The 24529-nt window shown below is 38.6% G+C and overlaps 10 protein-coding genes across 10 annotated transcripts; 5 read left to right on the forward strand and 5 right to left on the reverse strand.

Annotated features, from left to right (window-relative positions):
- Positions 1 to 91: 91 nt before the first annotated feature.
- I206_103859 (uncharacterized protein) lies at positions 92 to 2644 on the forward strand (the record flags this gene model as incomplete). The annotated part of the gene is made up of 11 exons (XM_019159497.1): positions 92 to 140; positions 208 to 244; positions 330 to 856; positions 945 to 1532; positions 1598 to 1689; positions 1759 to 1841; positions 1926 to 1945; positions 2013 to 2228; positions 2306 to 2377; positions 2453 to 2514; positions 2585 to 2644. The coding sequence occupies 11 exons, from the start codon at positions 92 to 94 to the stop codon at positions 2642 to 2644; spliced, it is 1806 nt and encodes a 601-aa protein (XP_019007549.1).
- Positions 2645 to 3321: 677 nt separating this feature from the next.
- Positions 3322 to 6718, forward strand: I206_103860 (uncharacterized protein; the record flags this gene model as incomplete). Its single annotated transcript, XM_019159498.1, has 6 exons — positions 3322 to 3831; positions 3896 to 4083; positions 4152 to 4368; positions 4425 to 4515; positions 4592 to 5122; positions 5205 to 6718. 6 exons carry the CDS (start codon positions 3322 to 3324, stop codon positions 6716 to 6718), a joined length of 3051 nt encoding a protein of 1016 aa, XP_019007550.1.
- Positions 6719 to 7307: 589 nt separating this feature from the next.
- Positions 7308 to 8933, forward strand: I206_103861 (uncharacterized protein; the record flags this gene model as incomplete). The annotated part of the gene is made up of 7 exons (XM_019159499.1): positions 7308 to 7345; positions 7418 to 7693; positions 7753 to 7812; positions 7883 to 8165; positions 8284 to 8392; positions 8486 to 8717; positions 8783 to 8933. The coding sequence occupies 7 exons, from the start codon at positions 7308 to 7310 to the stop codon at positions 8931 to 8933; spliced, it is 1149 nt and encodes a 382-aa protein (XP_019007551.1).
- An 805-nt stretch (positions 8934 to 9738) lies between these two features.
- Positions 9739 to 10025, reverse strand: I206_103862 (uncharacterized protein; the record flags this gene model as incomplete). The annotated part of the gene is made up of 2 exons (XM_070202842.1): positions 9739 to 9767; positions 9833 to 10025. The coding sequence occupies 2 exons, from the start codon at positions 10023 to 10025 to the stop codon at positions 9739 to 9741; spliced, it is 222 nt and encodes a 73-aa protein (XP_070058943.1).
- A 2814-nt stretch (positions 10026 to 12839) lies between these two features.
- I206_103863 (uncharacterized protein) lies at positions 12840 to 13752 on the reverse strand (the record flags this gene model as incomplete). The annotated part of the gene is made up of 4 exons (XM_070202843.1): positions 12840 to 12956; positions 13009 to 13448; positions 13522 to 13628; positions 13706 to 13752. 4 exons carry the CDS (start codon positions 13750 to 13752, stop codon positions 12840 to 12842), a joined length of 711 nt encoding a protein of 236 aa, XP_070058944.1.
- A 1574-nt stretch (positions 13753 to 15326) lies between these two features.
- Positions 15327 to 15700, reverse strand: I206_103864 (uncharacterized protein; the record flags this gene model as incomplete). The annotated part of the gene is made up of 2 exons (XM_019156295.1): positions 15327 to 15382; positions 15445 to 15700. 2 exons carry the CDS (start codon positions 15698 to 15700, stop codon positions 15327 to 15329), a joined length of 312 nt encoding a protein of 103 aa, XP_019011253.1.
- A 1372-nt stretch (positions 15701 to 17072) lies between these two features.
- On the reverse strand, positions 17073 to 17942 carry I206_103865 (uncharacterized protein; the record flags this gene model as incomplete). Its single annotated transcript, XM_019156294.2, has 2 exons — positions 17073 to 17599; positions 17654 to 17942. The coding sequence occupies 2 exons, from the start codon at positions 17940 to 17942 to the stop codon at positions 17073 to 17075; spliced, it is 816 nt and encodes a 271-aa protein (XP_019011252.2).
- A 325-nt stretch (positions 17943 to 18267) lies between these two features.
- On the forward strand, positions 18268 to 20380 carry I206_103866 (uncharacterized protein; the record flags this gene model as incomplete). Its single annotated transcript, XM_019156293.1, has 7 exons — positions 18268 to 18509; positions 18579 to 18675; positions 18730 to 18843; positions 18917 to 19786; positions 19850 to 20088; positions 20147 to 20274; positions 20331 to 20380. 7 exons carry the CDS (start codon positions 18268 to 18270, stop codon positions 20378 to 20380), a joined length of 1740 nt encoding a protein of 579 aa, XP_019011251.1.
- Positions 20381 to 20701: 321 nt separating this feature from the next.
- I206_103867 (uncharacterized protein) lies at positions 20702 to 23520 on the forward strand (the record flags this gene model as incomplete). The annotated part of the gene is made up of 9 exons (XM_019156292.1): positions 20702 to 20919; positions 20994 to 21245; positions 21326 to 21638; positions 21713 to 22122; positions 22183 to 22393; positions 22441 to 22950; positions 23022 to 23165; positions 23233 to 23337; positions 23407 to 23520. 9 exons carry the CDS (start codon positions 20702 to 20704, stop codon positions 23518 to 23520), a joined length of 2277 nt encoding a protein of 758 aa, XP_019011250.1.
- Positions 23521 to 23577: 57 nt separating this feature from the next.
- I206_103868 (uncharacterized protein) lies at positions 23578 to 24432 on the reverse strand (the record flags this gene model as incomplete). The annotated part of the gene is made up of 3 exons (XM_019156291.1): positions 23578 to 23705; positions 23775 to 24165; positions 24238 to 24432. 3 exons carry the CDS (start codon positions 24430 to 24432, stop codon positions 23578 to 23580), a joined length of 714 nt encoding a protein of 237 aa, XP_019011249.1.
- Between the last annotated feature and the right edge of the window lie 97 nt (positions 24433 to 24529).

Here is a 24529-nt window from a genome sequence, read left to right on the forward strand (position 1 = left end):
CTTGAGACCAACTCGACTTTTGAAATTTTCCACTTCAATAAAAAAATAGCCTACGCCTATTTGACACATACTCAAAATCTCATCAGCCAAGATGCCTTACATGCATCAATACGATTACATCTTCGTCATTGGCCTTTTATGTGAGTGATCAGATCACATTAATTAATCAAACAAACATTTACTTATACTGGATTTATGAATTCGTAGTCGCCGCTTTGGACGCATATAACATCGGTGCCAATGAGTAAGTAATCGTTTCAAATCAGAAAATCTGGAAGACGATTGTCAAGGATAATATCTAATAATGACTTTCTTGTTATTTTACAAAGTGTTGCAAATTCATTCGCTACATCAGTTTCTTCTCGATCTTTAACGATGAGACAAGCTTGTTTAGCAGCAGCTTTATGTGAATTTTTAGGTGCAGTTTTAGTAGGAGCAAAAGTATCAGGAACAATTAAAAATGGAATTATTTCATTATCATCTTTTCAAGGTAATGCTGGAGTTGAAATGTTAGGATTTACATGTGCTTTAGTAGCTTCAGCATGTTGGTTAATGTTTTGTACAAGAAATTCTTGGACAGTTTCAACAACATATTCAATTGTTTCTGCTTTAGCAGGTGTAGGAGTTGCAGTAAATGGTACAAAAGCAGTTCAATGGGGTTGGAATAATTCAAAAGGTGTTGCAGCAATTTTTGCTGGATTTATAATTGCACCTGGAATTTCTGCAGGTTTCGCAATGGTAATTTATTTAATTACAAAATATGCTGTTTTAGAAAGAAAAAATTCAATTAAAGCTGCTTTAACAATTTCACCTATTTATTTTTTTACTGTAGCTGCTGTTTTAACTATGTCAATTGGTAAGTTTTTAAGTTTTTTTTTTTTCCTTCCCAAATCATTTTCAAGTTATTTAAAAGAATAATTAATTGATTAAAATTTTCTTAACAGTTTATAAAGGAGCGCCATCACTTAAACTTAATAAATTATCAAAAACTACTATTGCACTTGCGATCGTTTTAACTGGTTTAGTAGTTGCAATACTTTCAATTTTATTCTGGTTACCTTATGTTTACGCAAAAGTGGTTAAAAAAGATTATACTATAAGATGGTATCATTTCTTCTATGGACCATTTTTATGGAAAAGACCTGCTCCTAAGGAATCTTTAGATCAAGTTCATCAACATGTACCAGATTACAGAGTTATCGGTAGAAACGACGAACAGCAAAATCAATCAAACAACGATGAAAATAGGTCAAGCCCCTCTAGTAGATTTGGAGATGCCACTCATGCTCAGCCAGCTACTACATTACCTAATGAAGGTCAAATCCAAGATAATTCACCCAACAGAGAAAAATTCAATGAATTAGAACGTGATATTGAATCTCATCCTACAATATTTGCTAATCAAAAAACACCACTTGAAGAAGTAGAAATTGATCCTAAAACTCAAATTCAAGGTCCATGGATTTTACCTCGAAATCTCTGGATTATCATTAGATATAAAATTCCTAAAGCACTTTTACATGGTTCTTCAGGTAAAGTTTTTTTCATTCTGTCAGCATCAATTCCGAATAATTCCAACTGATACTATTAATACTAGTCGACATTCACGCTTTGCAAAATATGACCGGTACAAAGGAAGCGCAGAGAATACACGAAATGCATGCTAGAGCTAATCAATATTCCAATGAAGTGAGTTTTTTTCACAATTTATCAGCTCTTAGGAAAATTTCATTCGCTGATTGATAAATAAAATTATAGACCGAACACATGTACTCTTTCCTTCAAGTTTTGACAGCTTGTACTAATTCTTTCGCTCATGGTGCCAACGATGTTGCCAATGCGTGAGTATTTCCTTAAATCGATAGCATATCTGCTTTTTCATGTAAAATCATATGACTGAAGCATGATTTTTTGGGTAATTACAGGGTCGGTCCTTTCTCAGCAAGTAAGTTCAAAACCCCATTTTTAAATTGATTGAATAAAAGTTGATATTTGAAATTGTTTTAAATCAGTTTACTACGTTTGGCAAAATGGAAAAGTTACACCATCGAATACACCTACTCCAACATGGATTTTAGCATTCGGAGGAGCTATGATTGTTATTGGTCTCGCTACTTACGGATACAATATTATGGCTATATTAGGTAATAAACTTACAATGCATTCACCTTCAAGAGGTTTTTCAATGGAATTTGGAGCTGCTATTACAGTATTACTTGCTTCTCAATGTAAGTGTACCCTTTTCTTAAATCTACATAAATACCAGGTGAAAAATCAATTAATATACCATGTTATCCAAATTTAGACGGTATTCCTGTATCAACTACTATGTGTATTACTGGAGCAACTACTGGTGTTGGAGTACTTTCTTCAGGATGTAAGTCGAATATCATTCTTCATCCCTTTCAGAAGACCCTTTGATCATGCTAATTTGCTTTCTCCAACGTTATAGGGAGAGGTGTCAATTGGAAACAATTATCATGGATCTACCTTGGTTGGTTACTTACTGTTCCTGTCAGTTATTCATCATTTAATAAATCGTTAGACTTGTACAAAGGCTAACATATAATGGGCTATTATATAGATCGCCGGTGTCGCTGCTGGTTGTTTGATGGGTATAATCCTTAACGCTCCTCATTTCTAAACAATTGATCTACCCGTTAGATGTGGATAAATGATAATCAACCGTTTTCGGTTGTCTCCGTTATTCATGTACTGTACGGTGATTAAACTAAACGCGGGGGCTGAGAATGAGATGATGAATGAATGGATTGAATGATCCATTTTACCGTAACCGGCATTCAGGTGAATAAAGGGTTTTAAAGATCGTCATTATGAATATTATCATAATTTGACGATACATGAGTTAATGTATGCACGAATCAGCCGGTATACCAGGCAAGCACCATTAGACAGCATGGGAAGCGATGACAAACATAAGATCTGGTCCAAAGTACAGGTGCAAAAAAAGGTTAAAATGCTTTATACGTTCGAAGTAAATTATAAGGTGTAAGAATTGTAAAGGCACAGCCTCCGCATTGAATGTGAATCATCCCCTAAATAATAGGTCTTGGCTATTTTCAGACATTGTTAACAGACAACGTCATACAATAAAAATAGTTTTTACTTTTCTTCTTTCCATATCATAGCATTGCATAGCATATTTCGAATTATTTAGTATTTTAGTAAAATAGACATAATCATTATCAGCTTATACTTGACTATTTTAATGACAAATTCAGGTATTTTGTCGTAATCAATAGAATACGAGTCGCTTGGACAGCCGTTAGCTCCGTAAGGTGGTAGCAGGAGAAGTTTACCATGTCTAATCATGTATCTTCAAGCACAATAACACAAACGCAAAATTCGACTACACCTAAAGTGATTCAACAAGATCATGCTATCTCTTCCAATACATCAGCTCCAGTAGTTATAGGGACAGAATCTACAAACCTCTCGAATCGATCACCTAGCACACCTCATCCTCCTAAGGCTTATGCTCAACCACAACATCAACAACCTAATAATCATACCATGTCTGAAAAAGTCAATTCTTCCTCTATTCCTTCTTCATCAAAGTTAATATCAACTTATATAAATAAACATCCTAATCATTCAGTAGGTAAAGCAATTCATAATACTTTTCCAAAACGTAACCCCTTAGTCAGATTTATTAGACGTTTTAAAGTTAAACATTCTGTTATTAATGGATTAACAGAAGAAGAATTGAATAAAGGGCAAGCAAAAGGGAAAGAATTGCGTAAAAAAGCAGGATGGAAATTTGAAGATGAAGAAGGAGAAGGTGCCGTAGTAGGGGATTTGTTTTGGAAAGTAAGTTATACCATACCACTATCAAAGTTAGCTGGAAGATGATAATTGACATGATACGAAATAGATGTATATGTCATTATTACCTACACTTGAACGAGATCCATTATCTGGATTAGTCCCTCCTGATCTGTTGGGATCCACCACGACAATGCCATTGACCATCATTTCCCTTATCCCTGATATAATGCAACATTATCGAGACGTAATTGTGCGTGCAGAGAAAGAAGTATTCCTAGCTACAAACTATTGGCAGTAAGTGAATGTCCACCTCATCGACCTGACCTAGTACGATCCCCAGCTCACTGCTTGACTCGCTATAGACCTTCAAACTCAGTAAACACCATTTCCGGAGCTTTACGAGATTTATCAGCTAGAACGCTTAAAGCTGGAAAAGAAAGAGTGATAGTCAAAATCATGTATGATAGAGGATCTTGGGAACAACTTTGGAATGCACATGCTCCTGTTGATCCAAAAGAATGGGCTCCGTTGGATTTACCGACGAAAGAAGAGGTACAAGGTCTAGATATGGAAGTAATCGTAAGTGAATTTCCTGCTTCATAATTTAAACCGATTACTCAAAATTAGCTATCCAGAACTTTCATCGAGTCTTGTTGGGTACTTTCCACGCAAAATTCTTGATTGTAGATAGGAAAGTAGCTTTGATTAATAGTAACAACATCCAAGGTGCGCCGCTCAGCCTCTCTCTCATTCTTTCTGACTGAGAAGGAACGAATCTGATCTCACGTATAACGACTTGTAGATCGTCCGAACTTGGAAATGATGACACACCTTGAAGGTCCGGTCGTGGACTCATTCTATGAAGTAGCTCTTCATTCATGGTGGAACAAACTTGAACCACCGCTCCCATGCATGTCAACGCCATATCAACCGCCTTTAGATTCAACAGGTCGACAACATTATTTATTCCAAGATCATAATCCTTATTTCGATGATATCGAAATCCTTAAAGCTGCGAAAGCGGCACGAATATTACTTCGACGTCAAACCCGAGATATAGATGAAGAGAAGGCAAATCATGATTTAAATGCGCCTGGAGCGACAGAAAGACTTAGAGAAGCGGTCAGACGAGTGATAGACGAGCAAAAACAAAGTTTCAACGAGTGGAAACCTGGTGAAGAGCTTGAAGCGCGTGCTCATACCGCTATGAAAGAGTTAAGAGAGTTCAGGGAAAAATGGGGATTGGGGAGCACCTCTAGAGCACCGTCGAGGGGTCCAAGCAGAGGCCCTAGTAGAAGGGCAAGTCAGGATGTTGGTCTCCTCAGAGCTGCCCGTGAGTGCTCGTGCCTCTAACTGACACATGCCAAATGTCCAGCGGATGAAGACATCTGAGCTGACGATGGGCATCTAATCAGAGAGAAATGATGAAGAGAAAGCGACAATTACCTCCACTGCATATGGGTCGGAAGCACCTTCATCACCTGCAGTGACCAATGATATCCCATTGAAATCGAAAACGTATCCTTTACCCACTGAACCACCCATGGACGCTCGTTGGGAGTTCTCGCATACACAACCTTCTGAATATGACAGTGCTACTACTCATCGCGAGACCAGCATACCTGCTACGCCCATGTGGAAAGCCCAAAAAAGCTTAGAAACGAGTCGACCGAATTCTATCAAGGAGAAAAAACATGTTGGTTTTGCTCCGCTTACAACAGATTTGGATGGGTCAGGTACATTCTTATCGGCCGGAGATAAACAGACTCGTATTTTGACTAACTCGCCGATTGAACCAACAAAAGGATTACCTAAAATTAATGACGAAGCCCCTTTGGTAGCGTCACCCACCACCTCGGTCGTTCATCTTCCACATGAGAAGCTTGATTCTACTTCGACGAACTCTCATAACAATGGGCTGAGCATCGCACCGCTCGGTGCAGAGATCCTGCCTGCGACGAGAAACTCGAGAGGAGAAGATTTGCCTACTGGTACTCATTCGGAAGAAGTTGGAGATCTGTACGAAACAACGAAGAAACATGTCGAATTGTCATTACCAGATAAACCCAGAGAGACTACCGTCGGGTCAGATGGAGAGCTTCAACCCGAGGGAACAGGAAGTAAGAGGATGTTTGCTCTCAGCAAGAAGTTCAACGCTGGTGCTTTATCCGATGCATGGGCAACAGTGGAAGATTCGGATGAACTGGACGATTTCAAACCTCATGTCATCCATACACCACATTCACCCTTCCCAATAGCAATGACATGTAGGAAACCTCACGGATTTCCAGGTCATCACGATATACGTAATCCTCAAAACGCAGCTTGGTTAGCAGGTTTTCGATATGCGAAAAAGAATGTATTTGTACAAACTCCAACTCTTAACGCTCGACCAATAGTTAGAGCTGTAAAACAAGCTTGTAGAAGAGGTGTAAATGTTGTTTTATTATTAGATTTAGGATTTAATGATAAAGGTGAATCAATTCCTTTTCAAGGTGGAACAAATGAAGAAGTTGTAGATAGATTATATAAAATATTAAGAAAAGATAAAAAAGAAGATTTTTTAAAAGTTTATTGGTATACAGGTAAAGATCAAGTAAGACCTTTAAACGCAGTTAAAAAACAAAGAAATTGTCATATAAAATTCGCATCATATGATAATCAAGTTGCAATTTTTGGAAATGGAAATCAAGATAGTCAATCTTGGTTTCATTCACAAGAAATTAATGTAATGATTGATTCAAAAATTATTGTAAAAGAAATGACTGAAACTTTAATTTCTAATCAAAATACATTAAAATTTGGATTAGTTGATTCAGATGGTACTTGGAGAGATGAAAAAGGTCATACTTTAGAACATTATGGTGCAACTGCAAAAGGTACTTTTAGAGGTTTAAGTGGATTTATAGCTTTTGCTAAAACCATTTAGAGTAAGAATTTGTTTTTACATTTTACATTTTGTTTTATTGTATTATTGTATATAAGAAAAGAAATAAAGATGAAAATTGTCCCTTTGTATATATATATATATATCATATTATTATAATTTCATATTTAATTAACCATACATGCATTTTAATAGTCATTTGAATAATACGAGTACTGTTATTTAGATGGAATTTCCAATAATATGATTGACTCCCTGTAGTGATATCGGACCGAGATTAGCTACTAATTTAATCACCGTCAAGAGTGGAGGTCATACAGTACTAGTAGTGTCATCGGATAACTCCATCTCCATCATTAAGCGCATTAACCGTCATCATCACCACTGAGGAAAGATTGGAAATACCCATACGGCTGTACTCCTTACACTATCTATCTATATTCCATTCCCCATAATTATATATAGCATCTTTACTATCAACAGTAGTCAACGGGTTCCTTTTTTCCAAAGTCACTAAATGACTCAATTGGTATCTAGACAATTAACTACTAAAATACTTAAACAAAGCTTAAGTCCTCGATTATCTATACAAACTACATTAAACAGATCGTTCAATAGCTCAATAATAAAAATGTCAGAATTTAAACAAGCAGATCACAAATTATTAGTGTAAGTTAAGCTCTCATCACAAAGTATAAATAGACAACTTGAACTTGACATAATCAAATTTGATGAACATAGTATTCCAGGTCCAATAGAATTTTCAGATCCTGTATTACTTGCAAATGCTACTCCAGGAACAGCTCATACTTCACCTGCTTTTATACCTATTTTTGGTGAATCAATAAAATTACTTAGAAAAGTACTTTTATCTAAAGAAGAAAGTCAAAGTCAACCTATTTTAATTGCTGGTTCAGGTACATTAGGTTGGGATGCTGTTGGTGCAAATCTTGTAGAAAGAGGTGATGAAGTTGTCGTTCTTAATACTGGTTATTTTGGTGATAGTTTCGCTGAATGGTGAGTTGATACGATCTCCTCAAAATCTTGTTTATCGCTGAATTACCTTGATAATTTAGTCTCGAAATTTACGGTGCCAAGGTAAATCAAGTTAAAGCTGAAGTTGGTAATGTACCTACGTGAGTCTATAAAAGTATTAAAAAAGTTGAACCGCGAAAGGAAAGTTAATCCAATCTCATTCAATTCCAGCGATGAATCAATCATTGAAGCTCTTGCTACAAAACCTAAAATCATTACTATAACTCACGTTGACACTTCGACCGGTGTCCTTTCTCCAGCTGCCCATATCGCTTCTCTCGTCAAGAAACACTCTCCTGAAACTCTTATCGTACTTGATGCTGTATGTTCAGTCGCATCTGAGGATATCAAATTCGATGAATGGGGATTAGATGTCGTAATTTCTGCTACTCAAAAAGGTTTGGGAGTACCTCCAGGTTTGAGTGTCGTTTTGGCTTCCAAACGAGCTGTAGAGGTGAGTCTTTCATCACACTGTATAATTGCCAACCTTCCGGGCATTATTTTGTTATTTTTGACTTTCCGCATCAAAGTTTTGTTTATACTTGCTGACCTGATGCGAACTCTTACCGCAGGCTTCCGAGAATAGAAAGACCCCTCAACAAGGATATTACATTTCATGGAAGAAATGGATTCCAATCATGAAGAATTACGAAGCTGGAAAACCTTCGTATTTCGCTACCCGTGAGTTGACCGTAAATCTGTAACTCCAGCCTGATTTGACCTTTCATTTATCGGAGGAAATGAACTGAATTATGGAATTTTCCGGATTAATAGCTCCCGTTCAGCTCATTTACGCTTTACACACCGCTTTAAAATCAATCACAGCTAAACCCATTTCAGAGAGAATTGAAGCTCATAAAGCAGCTTCAAAATACGTCAAAGATGAATTAACTGCTCTTGGTCTCGATTTCGTACCTAAGAGTAGAGATATCGCTGCAAATGGTATGACCGCTGTTCGATTCCCTCAAGGTCTTAAAGCTCCTGACGTCTTACCTAAACTTGCTGAGTGAGTAAAACACACTCGCACTCTAGTGAAATTGAGATTGATGATTTTTCTTTCTCTTTGATCAGACGAGATATCGTTGTAGCTGCTGGTCTTCATAAGGCTATCGTTACTGAATACTTCAGAATTGGTCATATGGGTGTTACTGCTGTTGATAGACAACGAGGGGATCTCGAAAAGGTCATCAATGGTATCAAGGAAGTTTTGGGTAAGAAGTAATTGATTTCCGAACCAATGATTAAGAGCAATACGAATCAAGCTGTAGAAGCAATGCAAGAGTTTGAACACGCATATGCTTTGGTATTTGGAAATACAGATATCACCATGTTCCTTTTGTTCTGCTGTTTTGCGAGCGTTCAACAGGTGGATTGACACATCATATCCTGAGTCCAACTGGCAAATCAACATCTCTCTGTGTGATCTATCATTAGATAGTGAATGAGATCTCGGTTCTTTCGTTATAGTTCAACTTCTGATTTCTGAGGTTTTGTATACATTGAAATTGCATATAAGGGAGTAATACAGATCATAGAAATGGATGGAACCCAAAAGCAGGTTTGGTGCTTTGATAACAGCAGACGAATCATGAGAAGCAAATCATTTTGTCTTAGGTACTGCTGTCATGCTTTCAATCTACAGACACCTAATTTTGACACAGAAATCGTGAATTTAACTGCATGAAAAGTCCATCTGATATCAATTGAAATATCTATAACCAATCGAAACACCCAAAAACAAAAACGAAACCAAAGACGTATTCTAAGCAAAATTTGAGAAAGATTACAAGCGGAATAGGAATTATCCAAATTAATTTTGCCTGGGAGAAACAATAGGCACCACAATTAGCGTACAAGTCACATCAAATAATTTATAATGCACTATCTATCATAAGCAAGTCATTAGTCGCTATCTTGTAAACCAAATTAAAAGGCTAAGCGTTGATTTAAGATGAAAGAATGAAAACTAAAAGGTATATGTATATAAAAGAGAAATTATATTACTTACGATGCTCGAGGTAAGAAATCTAATTAGGAGAAGGAGCTCTTTTAGCGGCTTTTCTCCCAATTGAGAAAATTTATCAGATGAAATTGAAAATTTCAAGAATGATGAAAACTCACGATGAGGAGCAGTAGGATCATATAATCTTACTGGTGCTCTAGGTGGTAAACCTCTTGCAATTCTTTGAGAATTTGTAAGTCTATCATTTCTTGTTACTTTTGAATTTGTTCTTGTAGGTGTAATAATTGGTTTAGCTTGAATTAAAGAAAGACATAATGTGAAAACCATTAAGAAAACAAAGATTTTAGACATCATTTTTATAATTGATTTGATTCTTGTATGTGTTTTTTTAAATAGGTTTTAAATTGTAAAAGAATGAATGAATTTAAATTTGCTATATGAGTCAATGAATAAGTTTGTTTGGGGGGAAAAGAAAAAGATGAGACATATTTATCATTCATTTGTTTCGGTTTATATGTTTATTTTTTTGGAATGTGAGTGGTAATCCAGAAAAGATCTTCCGATGATCCGATTTCATGTTTGTTGACTTCTCAAGATATGATACGGGCGATCCACTTCATGTTTTGACCGAAAATGAAATCAACAAATACGTGATTATGTCATTGATAATTCCAGGAATAGAATTCCCCCAAGAACATGCCGTAAATCGTTATCACGTTCAATGGGTTTTATCTATTTTCTTATTTCTTATAATTGTACCTTGAATTAATTAAACTTCGTGATCTACTCAAACAAACTACCATTTCGTTCCTAGTGATTACCAGGTATGTCGCTAGTCAACAGAGTCCCAATGGATCTCCCAAATGTATGTCCAGTTACAAGACAGGTCCTATCTCGTATCCTAAGAATTAAGATGGGAAACCTCAAAAACAGATGGGCGTGTCACCTTTTTGTTTATGTCTCGATCCAATCTTACCATGACTCAATACATCATAAGTATGCGTAAGCAAAGCTCAGGCAAATCAAATGGTGTTATCGCTCTTCATGTCTGATGAGTTGATGGCGTCAAGATATTATGAGGCGATTGAGCAGATCGCAGATTATATATTAGCGTAAATACATAAACCTTTCTGACGCGTCTTAGGCTTATTAATCTTACAAAATCTCTAACGCACCCGATGGGACACATCTCATAAGTGAAGAAACAAGTGAGCACAACCCATCAGTATCTCAAAGGACAGTATCATCCATACCTATGATTGAGGCACATAGTAATTGTATATAGCTGAAATTGAGAAGAAAAGAAAAACTCGGAAGTGGCATGAAATCTATTTCATTCCGTGCCAAGCTAAAAATATGGAACCCGAATTGGCAGTTTAAGCCCTGAAAAAGCCGAAATCATGATCCGCTGTTTACAGAAAAAATTTCTTAGATGGTCACTTTCATTTCTAAACGATGTCTAAAATGGACAAAATTTTGTAGCTATCTTATATGGACAAAATTGAAAATACATGGAAAATACAGGTTGAAAAATACAGGATAAATCTGAAAAAGACATGAAATACAGAATATATATATACATGAAATAAACGGTAAATACAGCTTAAAAGAAGTCTAGTTCAAGGTCATTATCGTATATATAGGTCTCAATTGCTTACATTTTTTGCTTCCTTCACATGTCCATCCTCTTTACACTGCTTACACCTGTATATTCTCTTTTCTTAGTCTCTAGCTCACTTTCAGAATCAAATTCACCTTCTAACAATGACCTTTAAGCTGTTGAGAGGCTTGAGAGGGAGCTTGACCTTTACCATTCTCTTTGTCTTTTTTCTGCCATAAGCAGCCTCGAATTGGTGGAGGACGATCAATGGATTGGGTTCAAGGTTGTCGGTGGTGACAATAGGTAGAGATTGAGGATAGGTGAGCTTCCAACCCTCTCTAGTCAGAGATTTATGGATAAAACTATCATCTCACAGCCCAATTTCGCTGTTAATTCAATTGATACTCACTTTGTAGGCTTGATATTGTTATAGCCAGCCTTTTGAAGGGCTCTCATGGTAGCCATAGCATGTCTGCAGGGCATTAGCCATTGCTGAGGGAAGTTACAGCTACATATAACAACGTTGGAGTTATGATTTATTGAAAGAATTCGTTGTTGACCAGTCAGGAAGTCGCCGTTCTGCCTTATAGCTCGAGCTTCAATGATATCTAGCTCGTTGCCGGTAGTGTTAAGGACTATGGTGTAATGAGGACATTGAGCCTCTGTTCCATGTATTTAATCTTGAATTTATCCATCATTTTACTAGTATTGAGATCTCCTGTAGCTTCAAGGTGCCGAAGGAGAAGCTGTCTGACATCTTACACCATAGACTGTCAAAGAGACGAACAATATTGTAATGTCGAGCTTGAATCATCCACCTGTTGGACTGTTCGGCAGCATTGGAGGTCGTTTTACCAAATCGAGCACCGGGAAAGCGTAATTGGCCCATAGATGGTGTTGAATATTGTTTATATACTCACCAGCTTGGTTATGATCAGTATATAGAGCTTTTAAGAGTGTATTGAATTGCTCTTGAGTCTCAGCATATACTAGGGAGGTAAACCGTTCGCTGATAAGAGTACCATAGCGTTGTTTAACATTGGCTTTGATGTGTTGAGCACAATAACCATGGTGAACGTTGGGTAGTACTGCATGAGCGGCATTGATAAGACCCTGGGGAGGAGAGGGGGAAGGAATTTAGTCAGCATCATATATTTTAATAGCAATATTGGAAATAAACTCACCTTTCACGGTCAGACATCATTGTAGCTCCAGCAATATACACCTCTAAGAAAGCTTCTTTAAAGTTCTTCAGGAAGTATGTCCAGCTCACGGCTGATTCTCGCAGACAATATCCCCAAGCTAAGATGACAATATGATCTTGAGCATCGTACGCACAAGCTAAGAGAAGTACATAGTCATGAGGTGCTTTTGAGAAGGCTCCATCCACGGAGAACAATGGTCGGAGGTGTTTGAAAGCTCTGATAGTAGCAGAAGGGGCTACAAAGGCCATATTTCGTTGGATATCATACCTTACATGGGCTTGAGGATCGCTGGCTTGCAGTCTGTCAAGATAGGCTGGCAATTGTTGAAAGGCTAGATGGTGAGCTTGATTGTCGCCTGACCTAGCCCGTCGAGAGCTCGGTAGTAGTTCTGTGTATATCGAGTCCACTGTGCTTATATACGGCTTCATGAAGGTCTTTGGCAGTAGTTTTATCATTTATTACGCAGTATTGGTTGATCTGAATGATCTCGTCAGCTTCACTAAGCTCATAATATAACAAAGTAACTCACCAAATTATTCACATGTTTCCAGTCTGAGAAAGATGCTCTAGATTCATCACCAGGTAGACATGAATGAACTCTGTTACACCTCCATACCCGGTATAGGTTAGATTGAGCGTGATAAGTGATATTGACCTTATATGAGCAAATTTCGCTGGATTTCAGGTGTTGAGACTTGCAGATGTAGATCCTACGGTCGTGCTTGGCCTTGAGAAGGTATACTGAGGCCTTTTGTCTAGCTGAATCAGCCAAGACAATGTCTTTAGCCTCCTCTAGATTGAAAAATGTTCGACCAAGATATATGTCGCCACCAATATGTGGTTGAGTCATTGGAGATGGTGTAGCAGGTGGTGTAGCAGGTGATAATGCTCTGAGAGGTGTAGGAGGAGCTTCTTCGCCATCAGAACTATCATATTCATCATCGATTGTACCAAATTCGTTGGGATTGGCTATATTGAATGATCTCGTCAGCTTTATGATCTCAATCTCCAGAGCAGTAAAAGCAGCGTTGAGAACACTCACTAGCATCGGTGATACCGTACATGTCGTAGACCTCACTTAGAGAGAGGTTTGATTGAGACATGGTGGATGTTGGATCGGTTAGAATATGAGGATTGATACTCTCGAGACTGAAAAAGCGACTAGTGATCGTGAGCAACGATATCTTGGGTAAAAATGGTCGTAAAAATACGAATTAAATACTCACGGATAGCTGGGAGTCATACCTATCGAATGGTGGTGGTTTGAAGCCATTCGGAGAGGATTTGAGGATGTTATGGACGATTGTGGGAAAGAAGCATCTTGGCAGGGATCTCCGAGGGTTGATTACTTTACATCAAACGTTCATAAGTATGCATCCAGAGAAGCTAGAGCAATGAAATGCATACTCACGAGTAGGTCTCATCCGTACCTATCCAATGATGCTAGCCTCAGTACTGTAGCTTGAGATTTGAGGTGGATGTTTGATTTCTAAGATATTGGTACGCGTTTGGTGGAAGGAAAAATCTCGAGAGGGATGAAAATTGCTTGAAAATGGTCGTAGAGGCATGAAATCGGTACCAATCGACTGGAAATGACGAGGAGAACAAGGGAATACTATTTACAAGGTGATTGAAGCATTTTTAGAGAAGATAGAGATTTAAGAGAGATAAATACAATAAGAGAATGATGATGACACGTCGATATAATTGTACGTGTTTGTTGGGGATATTTTCAAGCGGTGTTCGCCGAAGGTAAAATTTTATATACACGTCATGAATTTGATAAGGTCGTGCCTGACATAAGTTCCACGTCATGATATTTGCAAACATTTTGTCCATATAAGATAGCTACAAAATTTTGTCCATTTTAGACATCGTCTAGAAATGAAAATGACCATATAAGAAATTTTTTCGCTGTTTACATTATTATCGTTCCTGTAGATTAATTAGAGATATTAACGCGAATCTCACTTCTTGCCCTTGTACCAATGTTTAGGTCATGTTAGACGGGCCAATCCTTTGATGGTGTTGATTTCGCTTTTCGTCATGGTAAAACCTCTTCCAACTGTTCGTCTCTAATATACGAAGGCCGAAATCACTGAGCATGTCTTATCAGCCTTATTCCCCACGGCAAAATGTATGGGGAACAAGAGTCTTGATTAAGCAACGCGCTCTGAGTCATCCGCACATCAAAATCACTTTCTGTCTATATATCAGCAAGAATCAAGCCCAACTACCTTATTTGAAGAGCGCTGTACAGCGAATCCTCTTGAAGATGCATTTGCTGGAAATATAGAGCAGACTCATTATGCTGGCCGTATTACAAGCGTAATTATTTTCGATCTAATCAGAACAGGCCGAACCCACCGGATTCGACTTTCGATAGCACCACCTACAACGTCGATTGACTTATGGATTCCTGACATGTGGACAAAGGTAGGGCAAGAGAACGAAAAGTAGAAACGAGAAAAGTCAGATGCGATGAGCTGACTGGGACTCCGTCGTTCAAATCTTCGATACTGCTTTTCCAAGGAGAATACCTCTTGTGCTATCGTTCTATGTTATTCATAGTAAGATCAAAACACTATATGAAAGTTGTCTAACCTATCGGAAAGTGGATCATGGATTAAATCGTTTAAGGAGATATATTTTAAATGGAGTATGATATGGTACAAATGTGGTGAACGCCGTCACGAAGAAAGTCTAAGTCTAATCATCTATAGTGAGAATGAAGGAGAATCCTATATGAAACTAAAAAAAGGTTCATAATCAGCATTTTCTTATCTCGTCATATACGATTGGAGATATAGAACTGAAAGATAGGATACTTACGAGTCTGTCAATCAATCATAACGAATCTCTCTTTTTCGGAACTTCAGAAGCTGCTGGCGCACGAGGACCCACTATATTCCAATTCAGAATTGATCAGTCAGATTGAAAAGGAGTACTGGAGAAGATCACTTACATCTAGCATCAAACATGTGACCTGGTTTCCTTAGAGGTAAATTCCTTTTCATCCTTTGAGCATTTGACATATTATTCAATATTTCTCTTCGACTCAATTTTTCTCCTTCTCTTCTATTCATAAAATCAACACCATTCAACCTCTCATCTAAATCGTAATCAATGTTTTCTGCCGGTAAGAATGGGAAAGCATTTGTTATTGAGATGAATAATAAGAAAGTCGTTATGAATATAGCGAATAATTGAGGAAATCGCATTTTGATTTACTGATGACTGAGCTTTGCAATTATTTGATGATAAGATGTCGCTTTTCCCGCAATTATGGATTTTAGCTCTGCCTTTGTCTTCTATCTTCTAACGCAAGGTGAGCTCTTTTGAGCGGTCTTCGTATTACGTTGTTTTGATGAAAATGGTTCTACAGAAGAGAGATAATATATCTGAATGTTTCTTATTTATCAGTTGGTGTTGTACTCGATCAGTTGAATTACGATAAATGTTCGAAGGAAAATTCTGAATCATACAATCGAAAAGACTTCTTTTCCAGATATCTTCATTATATCTATCATAGGAATGTACAATTTTTACATTCGACTGTTCTTTGCTTCGAGTAGAGGGATCTGGTTCCAGCTTCAAGACGTCAGATTTACGAAATAGTCCTTTTTAAATACCGATATGGCTTTGATTTAAACTATAATCTTTTTGAACGCCTTGAATAGGAAGTGCTCAATTTTAAAAATGAAATATTCAGGTTAGATGCGTTGATCAGGTACCGTAAAGCTAAAAATGATTTCAGGGTTAGTACCAAAGTTCAAGCCACAACAGGAATGTTAAACGTAACTTACTTTCGAAGGCTTTTAAGGGAATTACCATTTTCGGCTTACTATCCAAACAATCACCTCGGGTTTGCTCTCCAACCATATGAGCAAAGGATTATACCCCCTTATAAAGAATGTGTCAACATTGTTTTTTTAAGCTTTTCGCTCATAACTAGTAGGAACAACAATCTAAGCCGCTGACATGCAAGGAACACGTTATACAGCGGTAAATACCGATACTACGTCCCTTGATTCCAGACCAAATTCAATTATTTTGATATATTTACTGAATTCGGTGGGTATATTTGATACTCGATATCAATGCCTTCTGATTTCCATCATCATCTCACGTTGTAGGAGCATGCTCATTTATGATGCCCCGCCTACGAGGTTAGTTTCGAAGGCGTCCTATAGGGGACACTGTGGCTTCACGTGGGAAAGGGTTTAACGCCGCTATCAATTCTGGATTGAATAGGGAGGACTTGGAGAATTTTCAGTTACTCGAGCGACAGTCCGCATGATACGGAACAAGCCTGTCCACTGCCGCAAGCATATACTAGGCTGAAAGCCTGAGCATCAAGCATCTTGGTCGTTCTGAAACATGCACCTGTGGAAAAGATCGGACAATTGTGGAAACGAATAACTCCTCTACCTTCAGATTACATGCGATATGGCGGGCTCTGCCTCTAAGGCTCTTGTAGTCGCTGTGACGGGAATAGTGGTGAATAACCTTTGTTCACACCGCACCCCCGGAAGAAATCATTATGTGCGTGGGGACGTTGCAGAGCTAGATTTAGATCTTCATGCAAGATATCTAAAATGGTAAGATTTTACCATACAACCAATCCCTTTGAACAGTCTTCCCCACATCCTTATCTCTCTTACCTTCTACAACAGAAACAACGAATTCTCCACTTCCAGCTGGATCACCTGCACCTAATTTCTTTAAGATCTCAGGATCACCTCCTAAGCTGGTTACAACAAGACCAGGATTAACTGTCCAAACTTTTACCCCATCTTCTTTGAGGACTCTATACCAATCTCTCATAATCATATTTAAAGCTACTTTTGAAGATTTATAGGAAAATAATTCCCTTTGTTTAGGCTTAGGCCATCCTTTAATAGGTGATTTGTTAAGTATAAATTCTGAATTTGTAGATAATTCAAATGAGGCTGTTCCACTTGTTAAAAATAATAATCTTGGATTTTCTGATTTCAAAAGCAAAGGTATGAAAGTGGTCGTCAATATATGAGGTCCCGTTACGTTTGTAGTATATGTCTTATCGAATATTTGTCGAGGATTCAAGCCTTGATCAGGTCCATTCGTATCGAGCTCAATACCTAAACACTCACATCAGCCCCACTGTGTATTAATTCGAGATCGAAAATACTCACCAGCATTATTAATTAGCACATCAATCCTGTCTGTCAACCGATTGACCGTTTTGAAAGCTTGCGAAATAGACTGATCCAATTCCAAATCAACTACTATAGGTGAGATAGATGAACCTGTATCTGGGTACTCTTTCATCAATCTTTCGGAGGCCATCTTGGCTTTCTCCTCAGATCTGGCCCCCAAAAAGACATGGTATGATGTGTCAGATGAGAGGAGATGACGGACTGTCTGATATCCTATACCCGTATTGGCTCCCGTGATGAGTACGAATGTTTTTTGGCTTGACATATTGATGATCTGAGACCCTTGTTCAACAGTCTTCGTGATTGATCTTACTCATCCCGGTAGCATCGTACCAGTGCTATGCACCCTTTTATACGTTGTTGACAAGTGGACCTCGGTGTGGAGGCTTGTGCCGTAAATAGCCTGGCCGGGGACGAGAAGTGGAGGCTCGTCCATATCAGAGTGGAGGGTAAGATTAGATGTCACAACAGCAACGCGAAGCAGGCGGAGTCTGTTTGAATTTTTGCTATAGATACTACTTGAATGGCTCACGAGTGCTTCGCATAGCATACGACTAGCCTCAGGAGGAGCGAAGATATCTTTTCCGCTGATGCCTCCACATACCGCGTCCCCAGGTCCGAGCAAGATAATTCCAGCGAGCTTATCCCACTTCGTAATTTTCAATCCAACAATAAAACCGGACATACCGAGAACGGACAACAAAGATGAAGATGATGATATCAAAGAAGCCGCTCAGATCCTCTTTTACACCTCAAGAGAAGCAGGAGGTGTTAGTAGAGATAAGATGCTGAGGCAAGTTGGATTAGCGAAAGGATTAATGGGCTTCGCGAAGTAAGTATATAGCCCTTTAGGTGTCTATGAGATCCAGAGGAAATAACCGCTGATTGTGTGACGGCATAGCATGCTTGTTGATAGTACAGACAAGTACACTTCGATACATGGGAATAGAAGTAGAATGTTAATATATACACCAGAATCAGATTTTTACATTTATGTCGTAAGTCGACATCATCCAGCTCATAGGTCGACACTCAGCTAAAATAACGCGCAGTGTATCAACCTGTCCCATTTGGACAATGAGAAAAGTGATCCGATTACCCATTCACAGGGGATCTCGGACCATAACCTCATCGATGGGCTGGCGAGAGGGTATGAGGATTTTAGAGTAAGCAATTGCGAATACTTTGCACATAAAAGCAACGTATTCCTCCGCTAATTCATACTTATTGATCCATCAGCTACTGAATGGACCCCTCCGCTCCCATCAGATACCCTCAGCTGCTCTTTCAGATACGCTTGACAGATACTTTACCCGCTTTGCATTCCAATTCGAATCAACATACCTCACGTCGCCTTCATTGTCAGATTGGGTAGGTGGTTATCCTAGATCTTCAATCCCTGAAGATACCTTCGAAAACTATCGATCACCTGTAAAAGGGTCTTTGTTGATTGTAGGACCGGACGGACCGTTGTATCAAGATGACGAAGCAGATCCAGCTTTAGTTAGGTATATGCATAACCTAGTCAAAGCCACCATACCACCTCCCGCATTACCATCTGTACCAGCAAAAGAAGATAGACAGACTTTGGGATTCGGACTGAACCTTGGAATAGGGAGGAGAACACAAACTTCAAGAACAGGTAGTTGGACAACTTTAGGTGGTTGGGTTCCCGAACTCCGGCGAGTATCGACCCCATCTCGTTCTTCTACGCCACCCGTCGTGCCAAAAGATGAGACTCCCAAGAGATCGGAAGAGGAGGCGAAATCAAAATGGGGATTTGGATTGGGAGGATTAAGTGATGCCGTAGGTAATGTCGGTACTGTCTTTGGTTTAGGAAAATCAACGACGACTCCGATAAGAAGTGAGGATAATGTTCAGAAGGACTCGCTGATAATAATCAAGAACGAACAAGCACCTTCTGAATCAGAAAATCTGGCTGTAGATACGTCACCTGTACCTCATCATGTTGAACAAAGTTTAATAGCCGTAGCAGAATTAGAAGATGCTGTTGAGCCTGATGAGGACATAGAATGGGAAGGCCGAAACTTATGGATTAAGATCGGTGGTAAGGATGATTATGAAAAACGAAGAAGTTGCTGGATCATTGTAAGTGAATTTCCGGTCCGTCAGGTGGTATTGACTTTTTACATTGGATTTGAATTACTATAGCGCAACAATATCCTTGTTGCTATTGCATTCCCTTTACATGCTCCACCACCGTATAATCTACCTTCTGCTAAAGCCACAATCAAGCTATTCTCGAAACTGTCCAAGATTATCTCGGTCGAAGATCGACCAATTCATCAGAATACTTGTATAGCATTGATAGGTCAAGATCGAATATCTGAAGGGGAATTTGACACGATATCGGATCAATCGTTAATTCAACTGAAATCAACCTTGGAAAGGTGAGCTTTACTGCGACAACATATTCTCATTCGCTATAAATACTGATGATACTTGTAGTCCACCATTTGTAACTGAAATACTAGCGAAATCAACCACATCTCGGTTTTTGGTTGCCAAGAAGACTGAACAACAATCATTGTATATGAAAATTGGTGCCGAGGATGCTAGTTTGACTGATGCGGATTGTGAGTCTGCGTTCCTTCCGAGATTGGAGAAGAAAGACGCTAAGTCAAATATGTAGATGCTGTGCGGACCTTTTCACGGACTCATGCGCCGCCTAGCGGAGTGTAGGGAAGGGCTGAAGAATGGCGGTATACTTTGTTCTGAAATGTTGTATAAGCCCTCTTGTATGCATCATTCTTGTCAAATGCAGATACCGTCGAGTGCCATGAGAATTCAACCGCCTGATACATGTGACCTTATGGCGGCGCTGCAAGCGGTTCAAAGACACCGATCGCACGAGCTGGTGAGTCTCAATGATCCAAGATGTTGATGAAGCCGTCGGAACCGGATCCGAGATATTATCGCGAGTACATCTATCGTCATTGCCTTATTTTCGCTTGTTGACGACCTCTGATTTGATTTAATGCATACACATAGACATATTTGGAAATGGTCTCGGGCATACTGCACCCTGCAACACCATCTAGATCAGTTCTTGAAGCATTTATCAATAGACATCAGTATTTACTCGAATTAGAACGTAAAGCAGAAGAAGAACAAACTAGATTATTGAATTCGAAATGTTCACCTAAATTATTGGAACAAAGGGGTTTAGCATTAGGTGGTTTAGGATGTAGTAATATAAGTGTTGGATTAGGTGGGAAAAGGTAAGCTGTAGAAGGCAAATAGTTGTATCTGATCAAGGGTTTAAGAAGCTGAACGATGACATTTGATCATCTAGTTTGATCGAATTAAATCGACCCTCAGCATATCACACTTCCCCTTTATTACCTCCTCATACATTTCGAAGTGGAGATCCTGTACGAATAGAAACTCATATATCTTCGTCGGCGACGAATAAGACTAAAGGAAAGAAAAAGGATGGAGAAGATGAGAATGCAGTAGAAGGAATTATATATAAAATTTCTCAAGAAAAAGTTGTTGTTGCGGTCGATGAGAAGAAGGAAATTGACTTGCCTGAAAGGTTACGATTGTGAGTAAACTACCTTTAAATGTGAAGATATGTTATTTTAAAGAATCAGGACAAATATACTGAGATTTGGAACTGGACAGACTCAAATTAGCCAATACAGTAACGTTTGATAGAATGGATAAAACTTTACTTCATTTGAAACGAATTATATTACCTGAAGAAGGATCGTCAACACCGAATATACCGAATTTTCCTTTAATCAATTCTCTTTTGGGTATACAATTACCTTCTTGGTCGGACGAAATCACTCCGCCAATAAAACAGCATGAGGAGAATATCCAGAAAGAAAGCGATGTTACATGGTTCGATGAGAATTTGAATGATTCGCAAAAAGCAGCGATCAAGTTTTGTCTCAAAGCTAATGATGTAGCTTGTATACATGGTCCACCTGGAGTAAGTGTTCTCAATCTCATTCGATCCCTGCAAATACGACTTGACAGTTGATATGTAAATTTTGTTAACTCTAGACAGGTAAAACACATACATTGATTGAGTTAATCTTTCAATTTCTCTCTCGACCTGCAAATCCAAATACCACTCAACCTCCCAGAATATTGATTACAACTCCATCGAATTTAGCATTGGATAACCTATTACTTCGACTACATGCTTTATCACAACTTCCTACTTATTCTGATCTCTTACCACCAGGATCAATTCTTAGATTAGGTCATCCCACTAGAGTACATAAAGATTTGATTGGAGAAACTTTAGATTATAGAGCTGCGAATGGAGATGAAGGTGAATTGTTGAAAGATGTTGGAAGTGAATTGCAAGGTCATTTGAGTGATTTAGGTAAAAAAAGGGGAGAGAAAGGGGCTGTTAAGGGGAAAGAAAGAGGTAAAAAATGGGAAGAAATTAGAGAATTGCGTAAAGAGTAGGTCAACCTCGTTCCGCAAATACATAGAGGGATTCATACTGACCAGACTCCTTGTAGATATCGCCAGAGAGAAGGCAAAGTAGTTACTTCAGTAGTATCTCGAGCTCAGGTCGTTTTAGCTACATGTCACAGTGCTGGATCCCGTCAACTCAACAATATCATTTTCGATGTGGCGATAGTGGACGAAGCGACTCAAGCTATAGAAGCTGTTTGCTGGGTGCCAATACTTAAAGCTAAGAAATTGATACTAGCAGGTGATCCACAACAGGTACGTATATAACCAACCTTCAGGCTATCCAGCTGACACGTTGATAGTTACCCCCAACGATCATGAGTAAAGAGGATAAATCCTTGAAGCCTGTTGAAGGACTAGCCGAGGAGCTGAACGGAATCGATGTTAAATCCCACACGACACTCAAACCACCCAAAACTCTCGAGACCACTCTATTCGAACGCTTAGAATCACTTTACGGAGAAGGTATAAAAAGGGTACTTCAGATTCAATATAGGATGAACGAAATCATTGCTTCTTTTCCATCAGATACACTTTACTCGTCCGCTTTGATATCCCACTCGAGCGTTGCAAGACGGACTCTGCTGGATCTTCCTGTGATTAAAGACTCAGAAGTAGGAACTACGGAAGAAGGTAAAGATGTTTTAGAACCAGTCGCCGTATTCTTTGATACGGCAGGTTGCGAATTCTATGAACGGACAGAAGGAAATGATGAAATGGGTGTGACGAAGAAAGAAAAGGGGAGTTTGGGTGAAGGTTCGAAAAGTAATGAGAATGAAGCTGTCGTAGTTTCGAAATGGGCAAGAAAATTAGTAAGACAGCCATTTACAAACGATTAAACGATTTCCAAGTTAGTGGAGCTGACATTATACATGTGGACCAGATCGGACTTGGAATCAATCCCGTTGATATCGGTATTGTCACGCCGTATCAAGCTCAGGTATCACTGATTTCAAGTATGTTGCACGAGGAATTTCCCGAAATGACTATAGGAAGTGTTGATGGATTACAAGGTCAAGAGAGGGAGGTGAGTAGCCTAAGAATGTCAGCAAAAGCGATGGGCCAAGGATACATAGGCTGATGCAATGTGATAGGCGATCATACTTTCTCTAGTCAGATCGAACCCTACAGGAGAAGTGGGGTTCTTAGGTGAATATAGGAGACTGAATGTGGCAATGACCAGGGCAAAGAGGCAATTGGTATGTGGTCTACATTTTCCAGCTTTTGATACGGGTTGGGAACTGCTAATATGTGCATGTCCTGTACAGTGCGTTGTTGGCGACTCGTCAACTGTAGGAAAGGGTAGTAAATACCTGAAGAAATGGATGGAATGGTTAGAGAATGAAGCTGATGTGAGGTATGCCGGAGATGAGGCGATATGAGGAAGCCAATTTTTGCTGCGATCATTACATACCCTGCATGAAAGTCATACCCTGATCTTATCGATATTCGACTGGCTTTGCACCTGCTTCTATCAATTCTTTTATTTTCATCTCTACGAAGTTCAATCTATCTTGCCCCCAGAATATCTCTCCATTAATAACATAATTTGGCGTTCCAAATATACCTGAAATCGCAAAAGAAGTCAAATGAGCTACTTCTCACAAGGACATTGCGATGATTTTCATGGTCTTACCTAATTCAACAGCTTCTTCATGATTTTTTCTCCATTCTTTCACACCCTGATCATCTTCATCATCCCTTTCATCAATTATACAATTACTTATAGTATCTTCATCAAAACCAATTTGTTTTCCAATTTGTTTTAAAGTTTCTAATTTTGAATGATCTGCTTGTTCTGTAATCCAAATACATTTTTGGATTTCATAACTAAATTTTAAAGCTTCAATTGAACCAATACCAAATTTAAGTTGAATACGAATTATAGATTGTCCTGCAATTTCAATTGTTCCTGCAGGTTGTGGATAATATTTTGGAAATGATTTTAAAGGTATATTTAAATATTTTGATGTTCTATACAAGTCTAAAGCGTGATATGCTTGTCTTGCAGGATGACGAGTTTTTAGCTATTCAATCAAACCGAAAGTCAAATTAAACGCATTTATAATTAGGTGATCTTGGAGTGCACTTTAGCTCACACGTATACCACCATTCTCTTCTACCACCACTATAGGCTTGAGATGGATTTTCAAACCGTACTTCGTTGCTATCCTTTCCGCTTCGGGAGCTCCTAGTAAAGCCCATGGAGAAGATACTCCATAATAAATTTCGAAGCGGATTTCGTTGCCTAGAGGAGGAGGTTCAGTGAGATATCGTTCTTCATGAGTACTCATGATGTCTCTTTGATTGTTTTTGTACAGTATATACATATCCAACACAATATGCTCCGTCTGTTTTCATATTTATGTGAGCCCTTCTTTCTAGTCGAAG

Source organism: Kwoniella pini, chromosome 5 (assembly GCF_000512605.2).
Source record: "Kwoniella pini CBS 10737 chromosome 5, complete sequence".
Taxonomy (NCBI): Eukaryota; Fungi; Basidiomycota; class Tremellomycetes; order Tremellales; family Cryptococcaceae; genus Kwoniella; species Kwoniella pini.